Source organism: Dromiciops gliroides, chromosome 5 (genome assembly GCF_019393635.1).
Source record: "Dromiciops gliroides isolate mDroGli1 chromosome 5, mDroGli1.pri, whole genome shotgun sequence".
NCBI classification, from domain to species: Eukaryota; Metazoa; Chordata; class Mammalia; order Microbiotheria; family Microbiotheriidae; genus Dromiciops; species Dromiciops gliroides.
Genome location: NC_057865.1, coordinates 82,656,704 through 82,669,970, shown reverse-complemented (window position 1 = coordinate 82,669,970; position 13,267 = coordinate 82,656,704). Strand labels below are relative to the sequence as shown.

At 34.6% G+C, this 13,267-nt stretch overlaps 1 protein-coding gene across 1 annotated transcript in view; it reads left to right on the top strand.

Moving 5' to 3' along the window:
• DYNC2I1 (dynein 2 intermediate chain 1) overlaps nucleotides 1–13,267 on the top strand; it is a 94,791-nt gene that overhangs the window by 30,460 nt on the left and 51,064 nt on the right. Inside the window, 5 exon segments of the mRNA XM_043969350.1 lie at nucleotides 1,078–1,155; nucleotides 1,919–2,198; nucleotides 4,773–4,875; nucleotides 8,522–8,651; nucleotides 12,317–12,428. Of these exon segments, the coding sequence (XP_043825285.1) occupies nucleotides 1,078–1,155; nucleotides 1,919–2,198; nucleotides 4,773–4,875; nucleotides 8,522–8,651; nucleotides 12,317–12,428 (703 nt within the window).

Sequence of the window (13,267 nt, the reverse complement as noted above, 5' to 3'; positions counted from 1 at the left end):
CTTTTGATGTCCACTTAACACCTGGTTCTCACCTTTGGCTCCAAAAAGCTGTAGCATGTGCAGCAGCTATGCCCTAGTAAAACCATCTCAGCAAATGGGCTAAGTCAAGTTGAGGGTAACGTATAGGCCTCAAACCCATCCGTGAACATGTATTGAACATGTGTATCCCAAACGTGTGAGGAACAGGCAGATGAGAACAATTTTTTCCAAGGGCGGTGGAGGCAGCAGAAGCAGACACTGTGGAGTGTTTAGAGCTTGGTCAGGCATTGAAGACTTGGCCATCTACCAGATCCTGGGCCATGTCTGGTTGTCTTGACTTTTGTTTTTCCATTGGACTCAGTTGACTCTGGAAGAGAAAGTGAAACTGACTGATGACTTTGTGTAACTCTACCTCACAAATCCAATTTATGCCCAAGTCAAGGCATCACCCATGATGTCATCGGTCCTCTTAGAAAATGAACAACAGTAATTTGATCTTACCGGTTCTCAATCCTAATGAGGAAAGTCTATATATATGCAATTTTTATTTCAGCAAAATTGAGGAAAAAAGAACATAAAAGAATAATGCTATATTCCTACTAACCAGCTACATTAATAACAGGACTTAATTCAGATTTCAGTAACTCAGAATTGGTAAAAATTCAGACAGGGATAGGGGCTGAAAGTCTACCAGTCTTCTTTTCATTCAGAGTATAAATTAATAGTATAAAATGGAGTATTTTCTTGTGAGGAGAATATGCATAAGCAGCATAGGAAGAGCCTACCAGAAATCTGGAAGCTACCAAAAAAACTATGGAGGAACATTAATATTAGTTATGATGCTAGGAAAAAATATGCATATAAAGTAGAAGCACATTTTAAAAGTATTATACTTGTTTATATTAATAGAACAATAGTATTAATTCATAGGTATTGGAGTATTTTTCTTCTTACCTGGATTTTGATTTATAAAATTGTTAAAAAATATTCACTAGTCAAAGTAAATAAATACTAAAATTTATTTAACCCATTCAGTATGCTCAAATGAGGTAGTTTTTACCAACTTCACTTTATTGTATATTGTTTTTACTTTTATAGGATGTTGAAAAGGAAGATATTGATTTAGAAAATGATGGTGCTGATGACTACACTGCCAATTATGAAGATGATTTCGAAGTACTCATAAAAACTAGACTTTTTTCTTAGTCTGTATCTTTGATTCTTAGCAGTGATTTTATTATAGCAATTTCCTATTTGCATTACATTTCTTATTATTACCATTAGTATTCTATATTTGAACTATTTGAATACATTTTTGCCAAAACTACCTTATCTTATTTTTAACTATACCTAATGTTATAAATTAATCAAAAAACTATAAAATTTATTTTACTCTCACTTGTACTCTGTCTAAAAATATTTGTGTGTATTTCATGTTCTCTTTATGATACCTTAAGAATCTGGCGATGTTAGTTAATTTCTATGACTCCAGGATATTTTCAATATATTTGTGTTATATAGTGTTCCTAGTATAATTCAAAATATAACAAAATATAGAAAATTTATGAAAATATAGTGCTCAACCAAAGTTATATATTTTCTGTTTTTATGGATTGCTTTTGGTCCAAATTTTATATTTCTAAATCACTTAAAAACTCAAGTCTTCTTGTAGGAAAATCCTATAAATACAAATCCAGAGCAGTGCTTTCTTTTTTTTATGTTAAAATACCCATAAGTATTTAAAACAGTGTAATTTTTAAGGGGTTTCTAACAAATTTTATTATTTAGTTTCAAGGTCACCAACATAATGAAGTTGCTCCTTAGTGATTCTGTCTTTGAATTGAAATATTCCTGAATTTTAAAAAGTCTCTGAAAGTTCTTGAACTTTAATTAGGGTTAACTAACATTAAAACAATAAGTAAAATTCTTACTTTTTAAGGACTATGAAGATGATTTTGAAAATTGTGATGGTGATGATGGTGATAATGACGACGATGACGACGACGATGATGATGACGACGATGACAATGGTGTTAATGGTAGTAGTAGTGCTGAAGGACAAATAAAGGAAAGAGATGAAGAAATTCCTCTAGCCAGGAAAATGGAGATACAAGAAATTCAAAGAGCCATTAATGCAGAAAATGAAAGAATTGGTATATTACCTTCAAAGCAAATTCAAAAGCAATTTCAAACAGAATTTGAAAAAGAACCAAGAACAGGTATACAAGCAAATGATTTTCAAAATTATTTTAAACTGTTTGGGTAATGATACATGTACTTACTTTGCATTTCAAAATCAGTTTCTTATTGGTGAAAGTGATTTTTATGGATTCATGATGATTCACTGTCTAGCATAATTGAGCGTTTATTGGGTTCTCAATAAACTGATTATTAGGAATGACACTCTCTCTGAGTTCAGGTTAATAAAGAGCTCTTGAGAGACAGAAGCCAGGAATTACAGGATGATTATATTAGACTGTATTTTATCCTTTTCTGTATAAGAAACTAGTATAGTGCTTTACTTACAGTTAATAGCAAATTTTTATCGTTGCTAGTTTTATTTAACTGTGGCCCATACTTTGAATTGCCTCTAACTCAGTTTCTTTATTGACTCGACTGAGGGAGCCAGGAACTTAAATGGTCATAAAAGCACATGGGATTCAGAAATGTTGTCGGGGAGCAGGGTAGCAAGGTTCTCTAACATAGTTAGTAATTGCCAAGTTTATGGAGTTAGACACATTTCAACAAAATCTGTTATAAAGAGATTTCAAAATTAATTCTATTTTCCCATTGATTTCCGTAAGGAAAAATTATAGCCCATAACACTCAAAATTTTAGAATAATATTCCAAGCAAGTTGTAGGATAAAATGATAGAAAGTGAAAGGATACTAGAGTACCAGGAATTCTATCAATATAATTGTCTGCTTGAACCCTACCTTATGTATTGTTTCTATCATAATGGAAGTATAAAAGAAGTATATAAAGGAAATATAAAAGAAGTATAAAAGTAGCAGTCTCTTAAGTTTTATAAGTTTATCTCAGTTACAAACTATAAAATGTCTTAAAATGTTAATTGACTGAAATATGTATATGCATATATATGTGTGTGTGTGTGTGTGTGTGTGTGTGTGTGTGTGTGTGTGTGGTTGTTTTTTATCTATTACTTGAACTTACCGACCTCATTCCCCACATTTCTACTTAGTTGTGCTAACATTTCATTAGCATAGCTTTACTTAAGAAAAGCACATGAAATTGAGATTACAAAAGTCTGATCCCTCATTTGATAGCTCAGGCTCTGGATTCTGGCTTTGGAGTTTGCTAGTTAGGAATAAACTATATAAATAAAACATTACTCACTTAGACATTTTCTTTGGAACAAATTTTGATGAAATATTTCAATTCCACAAGACAAGTAGGTTAATATGCATTTTTGTATTATTATTATTATTATTATTATTATTAACAACAACAATAATAATAATAAGACATTTATGCCATGCTTTAAGTTTTACAGAGTGCTCTGTGTATATTATCTCATTTGTACACAGTTGTCTGGCAACTAACACCAAACAGTGATCAGGACATAAATAGACTGCATTCAGTGACTTATCTGATGGCTGGTAGCATCTTTTGTTGAGTCTGTTGAAGTGTTGCTCAAAGTTAGACTCTAGTTCCACAAGAATTTAGTCATAGCACAGATGGTATGGCAAGGTAGTATCCTGTAGCAGCAATAGCAGAAACAAAATGGGTATGGGAAGGAGTCCTACAGATTTGGTTAAATTGGGATTTGCTATATTATAGAGAGAATTTGTGAATTCCTTAATTTTGAAATGCTGTTAATGTAATTTCTGTTAAGCAAAGGATGCTTTTATTGGAGCTACTGATATCTAATGTTTATTGATTTCTACTGGTCCTAATAATTTGTTCAGAGTGCTCTTTGTTGCCTGAAAACATCCAAATTTAATGATCTTCAGAAGGCATCATGTTACCATCAGACCAAATTCCAATGACTACATTGTAAAACTTCCCTATCATAAGTCTAAACTGTTGAGAACTGTTGTGTGTTTTCTTGTAAGTACCATAGTTTCATAGCAGACAATTAAGTACCTTAAGATTTTTATTTTGCAGTATTGATTTACTATATCTAAGTGTGGTACCATATAGTATGAGGAGTCTGAAGTACATGTTTAAAACCTAAGAAGTTGTCCCAGAGGAAATTTTTCCCCCTCTGGTTTCAAAACTGGTTATGTGTTATGAAACACATTGTTATTTAAAATAGATCAATGTGAAAGTTGCCTAATAGATTACACAAATTATTTTATATGAACATGTATTAAACATTGAAATTTCAGGGTGCCTAGATATTGGTTAATCATTTATTGATTTATTGTGAGAGTTGTAAAAAAAAATCAGATTTCAGTATGTATGGCATTTTCCACATTATTTTGCATTTTAAAAATATTCTCTAGTTATTTCAATAAGTATGATTTGATTCCTTAATTAGGTAGTAAACTCTAGTAGGGACTGTGATTTTTATTTCTCTTTTTCTTGTGGAGCTACTAGTGTATTACTCAATAAATACTCATTTATTGAATGAATATCTCAAAGATCTAAACTATAAAAGTGTTAAATGTTTATGGCACAGATCATTTTATTATGACTTCTTTTTGTTAAGTTTAACCTAATGCCTCATTAAATATCATGGTTAGAGTTGCTAACAATCTGTTCTATGCCTCACCTATTTTCATTTTTAATAGATGATTTCCCTAAAACAATTTCCGTTTTCATACAGAAGCAAAAGAGTCCCCTTCTAGAGGCTCTCTCTGTGGAATATTTATGGACTTTGCTGCAGCTTCACAGAGACAGAGTTGTCGGAATCATGCCTTTAAACAGCGGTGGGTGACTTTAATAACTTTATGCCAATATGGATTTTTACCAAAATTCTATTATTCATTTTTGTCATTTTTAATTCTTACCACTTATTTCTGAGAACCTGATACGTAGTTTGTGTTATATTTTCAATAAAATCATGCTGTTCCTGTCCCATAATTATTCCTTTCCAAATGTAAATTATACTGTTAGAGTATGGTCTTTTTCTTTTTTTTCTTTTCTTTTCTTTTTTTTTTTTGCGGGACAATGGGGGTTAAGTGACTTGCCCAGGGTCACACAGCTACTAAGTGTCAAGTGTCTGAGGTCGGATTTGAACTCAGGTACCCTTGAATCCAGGGCCGGTGCTTTATCCACTGCGCCACCTAGCTGCCCCGAGTATGGTCTTTTTCAAAGGATCTCTTGGAGGAGGGTTCTTTTTGAAGGTGCATGTTCAGAGGAACATGAATGAACTGAAAAATACCTGACTTTTCTTGAGGGATTCTGGAGGAGAATGTGGATTATGTTATCAAGATCCTCTAAAATGAGTATTTTTTTCTCATCTCCTGTTCATAGTACCCTTCATTAAAATCATGTTTCCAAAGAATTCTTAATCAAAACAGGAAAATATGATTTGACAAATGTGAGAACATAATAATAGTATGATTCTCTTTATGATATTGACACTTACAAAATGAAACTGCCTGTCTTTTTTTAACCAACATGTTCTATTCAACCTGATCATCTAGTAATCAGGAAGCAAACCACTATATAAATATTTTCAACATCTGAGTTAGAGCTACAGTGTTTTCATTTAGCTGAATTTTAATTGTTGTGTCTGTAGGCCAGTTCTGGCTCAGGATGGTACCTCAGGTGTGAGATGGAAATTAAATGAAATATTTGTTCATCCATCTGACATTAACAAAAAGACTTTTACTTCATTACAGTAGTGGAGAACATTCATAGTGTTGAAAGGATCCTTAATAAGGATGCTACCTTGATTCAGTTGAGCATGACTTTCCTGCCTCTTTGTTGCACATGATTTAAGGTCAGAAACTTGAGGGAGGAGCTCCAACCCTTTGTGTACTGGCTATTTTTGTATAGGTATATATATGTATACACACATGTATATATGTATACACATGTGATACACATACACACATGCATAGCACACACATATACACCTATATGCCTATACACATACATATGCATATACATGTGTGTGTATAAGCAACTACGAAGTAAGAGCAAGTTGGAATGGGTATCCAACCTTCCTCTTCTCAGAAGAATTGGGAAGCACATAAGGAAAGTGTTTTCTTTATGAAGCAGATATACATTTGGGATTGTATGTAGGAGGCAAGCATTGGGAAGTTCTGAGTTTTCTTCATGTTATTCCTTTTATTGGTAATAATATGTATTAAAATTTTATTTAAGAATTCCATCTTGTAGTGAAAAGAAAATGCAATAGAGGGTATGTGTAAGATATATAATAAAATAATACAATATAGGAATATAATTTCTACAGTGTAATTATTAAGCTACTTTAATGCCAAGTTAAATGCAAAAATAAAATTAATATTCTTATACATTAAAGAAACTTTGTCATCACTCCAAGGCCCCACCCAATAGTTCGGGATTTCTCAGTAGATCTCAAAACATTACCTAGTAGATGTCCAACTCAGTTACCACTGACACATCCTCCTCTCTGTGGTTTCCTGGGTTCCCATAGGGAGAGGAATGCAGCATGGATTGGATGGGGGAAAGGCTGGAAGCAGGCAGACTAGCTAAGAAACTATTGAAGTAGTTCCAGGTTAAGGTAAGTAAGGACCTGTGTCAGGATGGTGGTCATGGGAATGGAAAGGAAGAGACATTTCCAAGGAAGAATTAGCAGATGAAAGAAAGGCAAGGCTAAGGACCTAAAGATGATTCAAAATTTTATGATTCTGGGTAACTGGGAAAATGGGCAGTACAATTAATTGAAATAAGGAAGACAGGAGGAAGAATGTTTTCTTTGGGAGGTGGATTTAGGGGAGGTGTCAGCAAAATGATTTTTTTAGTCAGTCATTTATTAAGTGCCTGTTGTGTACAAGGGCTTGCTTTGTGCTAAGTGCTCAGCAGGACACAGGTAGAACTGTCTACCAGGCAGTTGGAAATAGGGACTGGTTTATCTAGGGGGAGGTTGGGGATATATGTGGCAACTGGTGGCAAATACATTTGGAAGTCATTGTTATAGAAGTTGAATTCATGGGGTAGGAGGGAGTATAGCAAAAGAATGAGAAAGGCTGAAGATTAAACTTTGGGAAAAATGTCCATATTTAGGGCAAGTAATCCAAGGTTGCATGGGGTAGTGTGAAAGAACTGGGTTCTTTCGATCCCAGCCATGCCACTAACTGGTAGTGTGAATTTGGGTAAGTTTTTTTTTTTAAACATCTTTGGGTCTCAGTTTATTCAACTAGACCATGAAAGGGCTGAATTATATGATATTTAAGATCCCTTCTGTTGTAAAATTTATCTATGAAGTAGTATAACTTGGATATTGTAGGAGAGGAGAGCCAAAGGAGGAGAGAGTTTCAGGAAGGAGGAGGAAGTTAACAGTGTCAAATGTTGCTGAAAGATCAAGGAGATTGAGGCCTGAAGATAATAAAGGTCTTGTATTTGCTGATTAAGAGTCTGGTAAAGTGGAGACAGGTCCAATAGGATTGAGCAGAAGTTAGGTCAAAAGAGTTTAAGGAATCATTGGATGCCAAGGGAGCAACATGGATGGCTCTGATAAAAGTTTATTTAGTGAAATGAAGGTGAGAAATGAGCCAATAGCTTATAGGGGCATTAGGATGAAGGAAAGGCTTTTTTCCCTTTTTTTTTTTTCTTTTTAAAGATAGGGGAACTTACTAGCTGTGTGACCCTGGGCAAGTCACTTAACCCTCATTGCCCTGCAAACTAAACCAAACCAAACAAAAAAACAAAGAAAGATAGGGGAGATCTGATTATATTTCTAGGCTAAATGTCAAGAACAAAGAGAAAGAAGGAGATTGAAGATAAAAGAGAGGGGGTGGGTTATTGATGGAGCCAAGGTGCCAAAGTTGAAAAAAGATGTGATAAAGAATGTGAATGGAAAGTTTAGCCTTAGAACGAAGAAACAATTCTTCTGCTGAGACAGGGTGAAGGGAGGTAGTAACGAGAAGATCCACAGAAATTTTTTTTTAATTTTTTTTTTTTTTAGTGAGGCAATTGGGGTTAAGTGACTTGCCCAGGGTCACATAGCTAGTAAGTGTTAAGTGTCTGAGGTCGGATTTGAACTCAGGTCCTGACTCCAGGGCCGGTTCTCTATTCACTGCGCCACCTAGCTGCCCCCACAGAATTTTTTAGACAAAAATGGAAGAAATTTAGAAAATTCTCTCCAGATGTTCTTGTCTTCTCAGTAAAGAATTAGCTTATCTCTTGAGAATAAGAGAGGTATGGATGGGATTGAGAAGTATGGGAAAAGATTTGGAATAGCTGCTGTGGACAATTCAGTAGGGAGGTGATAAGAGGTGAATAAAATGCTGCAGGGCAGCATTTGAGATATTAGGGTAATTCTTTGTCTTTTAATAGTTGAGGTATAGAAATATTAAAGGATTGTGAATACTTATACCATGCTTCTTAATTTTGTGTTCTGTTGTCTAATTCCTTTTAAAGGTCACGTAGTGCAAAGTTACTTCGACTGATTGACTTGGATTTTTCATTTAGTTTTTCTCTCTTGGATTTGCCACCAGTAAATGAGTATGATATGTACATAAGAAACTTTGGTAAAAGAAATACTAAGCAGGTGAGTGCACAATTAAAAAAAGACTTTATTCATACCTTTTATTTCTGAATTTTACAGTAATTTCTGGATGAGTCTTCTCTATCTTTCCTTTTTTTCATTGTAACAAAGGAAGAGTTCATTAAAAACTACCCCTAATTAATCATGTCTGATAATACCTACAACATTCTGCTCCTGTTTTTTTTCTCTCTCTCTCTTTCTTTCTTTCTTTCTTTCTTTCCTTCCTTCCTTCCTTCCTTCCTTTCTTTTGCTTAGATGAGTAAAGCTTGTTTCATGGCCTCTTCTTTGGGACGCATAGTGTTTTTTACATTTACTTTGAATTCCCCTTCCTCTTAGTGTTCTTCTCAGTCATTCAGGGAACCAAACTATCAGTCAACAGGTATTGATTAAGCACCATATCAGGCACTGTGCTAGGTAGGCACCTTGGATTCAAAGACTAAAAGAAAGAAACAATCCTTGCTCTTAAGGAGATGACATGGACCTATTACAATATATACAGAACATATGTATATATGTGTGTGTGTTTATATATATGTATATGTATGTATGTATATATACATACCCACATTTATATAGAAATAGAATATAAACATGAAATAAAAAAGTGGTGCTTGAGCTGCATGTGAAGCATGGGTAGGATTCTGTGAGCTGTGAATGAGGAGGGAGTATTCTTGGAGTCATATCTATGGCTTTTTTTTTTAAACCTGTATCATTTCATACATATCTTTTGTGTTTCTCTTAATTCTTCATATTTGTCATTTCTTAGTTTATAATAATATTGGCTACATTCCTATGCCACAATTTATTTTTCCATTCCTCAATCAGGGTAATGAAGCTGAAAAAATACTCCCTTTGTTGTTACCAGTTCTTTGCTACCATAACATGCCTTTCTATGAATATTTTTGTAAAAATGAATGGTGGGGCAGCTAGGTGGCGCAGTGGATAGAGCACCAGCCCTGGAGTCAGGAGTACCTGAGTTCAAATCCGGCTTCAAACACTTAACACTTACTAGCTGTGTGACCCTGGGCAAGTCACTTAACCCCAATTGCCTCACTAAAAAAAAAAAAAAAGAATGGCTTATGAAATTAAAAGGCAAAATTAAAATAAAAGGTACATTAAAAATAAATTTACCTCATTATGGCAGACCAGAAAAGCAGAAATAGGGAAATTGGGATCTCAAAATGCTTTATACTTAATAACTGTGTACTAAATATAATTCAAGGGCATCTATAATTCAAGGGCTCACTCTACCTGTCTCACCACATCTCCCACTACTTAGCACTATCCTTAGCTAGAGGCAGACCAGTTTCTTCACTGTACTCCAAACGTGACATGTTCATTCCACTCTCCTTCCGATGTCTTGCCTTTCCTTTTGACCTGTCTCAGTTCTCTCTGTCCTTTAAATTCTACCACCTCCATGGATGACATACCCTGATAGTTCCCTTATCACTCTTTCAGAGGTAGTGTTTCTCTAACACTGCATTGTTTGCTACTGCCTTCTATCTCTAATTAGTCTCCTAATTCCTCAGTTACCTCATGTGTGTATTTCTCATCTCCTCAATGCTTTTTCTTTTTCTTTTTTTGTGGGGCAATGAGGGTTAAATGACTTGCCCAGGATCACACAGCTAGTAAGTGAGAAGTGTCTGAGGCTAGATTCGAACTCAGGTCCTCCTGAATCCAGGGCCGGTGCTTTATCCACTGTTCCACCTAGCTGCCCAAAGATTATATGTTTTGAGGGCAAGAATCATGGCTTCTCTTTCTCTTGTGTCAGTCTCTAGTATATATTTTAACTTTAAAAGAGCTACGATGGGGCAGCTAGGTGGCATAGTGGATAAAGCACTGGCTCTGGATTCAGGAGGACCTGAGTTCAAATCCTGCCTCAGACACTTGACACTTACTAGCTGTGTGACCCTAGGCAAGTCACGTAACCCCCATTGCCCCACAAAAAAAAAAGAAAAGACTATGATTTCATCCATGTGGGTACTTCCTCAACTGATGTGTTTTGTTCCCCAAACACGCCTTTTAGGTGTTTTTTTTTGTGAGCTGCTATGTCTGGTAGCTGGCCTTCTGATTAGGAACATTTGAATCAGCTGAGTCTTTGGGTGAAATATGCTTTATGTCCATCCATTTCAGGGAACACAGTGGGGCTTTCGTTGCTTGTTAGGATCTGACAGATTTTCTGCTTCCCTACTGTAGCATTTGAGAAGCCAGTTAATTGCCTTCAACCACTGTGAAGCATCAGGGTAGGATTTTGGTCAGTGACTGTCATTTAATCATCATTAAATATGTGTCTACTCTGCGCAAAGCACCCATGCTACAAAAATAAAATCTTGCTTGTTTACCAGACTGAATTGAAATGAGTTTATGAAGTGTAACACCTTGACAATTATTATCCCAGTGTTTGATCTTGAGAAAATAAATTATTATTTAGCCTTCTTACTCCTTTTTTTGTTAACCTTAATTTGAATCTTGCTTTTATAAACTCTAAAATGATAGCTTTGTTAAGGGACATACTTATAGAATAACAAAAAAATTACACATTTTGATTTAGGTAAAACAGGTGCTAAAGCAGTGATGCATACAAGTTCTAGATAGTTTTGAGAATACAATTTTTACTTTACATCTATAAAACAGCCTCGTTTAATGTCACTGATAATTGAGTAAAACAAGATTTTCAGATGTGTAAGGCATATGAGAACTTTACCTAGATTTCTTTTCCTGTCATGATTAGTAGGTATGTTGACTAGACGCATATCATATACACACGTGTAAGGGTATGTATATCTGTATCTATATCTATACTGCTTAAAAAAAAAAAACTAGCTTCTTATGCACTATAGGAAGCACTATGTATCAGTTTTGGAGAAATCAGCCCCCTCCACTAAAGTCCTCTTTAGATGCCTTATTTTGTTGTGGAAATGACCCCAGGGACTCTGATTCCTTTATCTGCCCTAATATTATTGGCTGAAATTTGATAGAGATAAATATGAGGTCATATAGTTGTGGTCTAAAAATCAACTTCACAAATAAAGAATGAATCAGGTGTGCCTTAGGGAGCAGTGTTTCTGAAAAAATATCTAGGAGTTTTAATAGATTACATATTGACTATGAGTCATCAGAATGTTATGGTAGCCAAGACAATGTTTACACTACATTAAAAGAGGCACAGTGTCCCAGACTGTGTATGCAACAATACCATTTTACTCTCTCCTGGCCAGATTACATATAGGGTTTCGCATTCTGATTTGTTGCCACATTTTAGGAAAAAAAATTGATTATCTAGAAGTATAATTAGAGAAAAATGAATTGTTCAAAAGAAGGGCACCTAGGATGGTGACAGGCCTTGAGACTGTTCCAAATGAGCATCTTACCCTGGGTCTTTGAAAACCAAGCCAGTATAGCAGAATCTCTGGCCACTCCTACTTTATTGTAAAGGCTTTTAAAATGGATCTCTTTGTCTTTTATTTGAAGACCAACCTAGTTAAGTTTAGGAAGATTCATCACTGGAACATTGAAAACCAGGCCATGGATGTTTTTCAAGACAGTAATCTGTTGAGGTGTGTAGGGCCATGTATGCGTCTAGGAGGAGAATCCACACTAATCATGTCAAATATAAGGAATCATCATGATCTTTAAAATCATAATTGTGGCATATCTTTGTACTTAAGGCATATGTTCAATATAATGAAGATAATGTCGAAAGAGATGTTCAGACTGATGAAATTGAAACCCATGAAGTATGGACCCAGCATCCTGGTGAAAGTACCATTGTATCCGGAGGTAAGTCATTGTTTAATTATGTAAAAGCCTTGAGGTCCATTATATTTTATTTTTCTAATGTGCCTTTTTTCCCCTTTAATGTATGTCTTCAGATAGTTCTTATACTGCTGGTATGGAAAATAGTTTATTTATTTAAAGGAATAAATCATACTTCTATTTCAGTACATTCATTTTAACTTTGAAATCTTAAATTTAATAGAATATCATTACTATAGTTTTTATTTTTTAAATTTAAAAATTTTTATTCTATTTTTTCATTACTATAATTAAGTAATGCATACATGGCCATTCAAAATATGGTCTACCACTGTATTACTGTGTATTTGTAATAAATAATCTTTTCACGTATGAGTCCTTTCTGTGGCCCTCTCAATTTCAGGCATGATCCTTCATGGAGATGGGGGTATATTACATGTACATATAACATGTATATAACAAGTATATTATATGTACATATAATAAACTTGTATTGAATAAAGAGTCACAGGGTTGACTTTTTATCTGGAGAATAATATTTAAAAAAATTAATATATGCCCATTTAGACATTTTGGGATCTACATGTTCAGCGCTTATGTAAAAAGGATTTCATGTACTGGGTGGTTGTTCAAGCCAGATAATCTAAATAAATGATTTTTTAAAAAACAGAGGTAGAGTGTAGGCCTTCCAGGAGGTATATATCAGTTCTACATAGATGCTTATAGTCACCCTAGGACCCCCTTTGGGGCTGTCAAAAGGACTCCTTAAGCTCTTCCTGATGGATTTAAGGCTAAGGGGATTTAATAGCGCTCTGGGATCAGAGCTACTGTTTAGTACTATTTTAGGTATATGAGCTGAATTT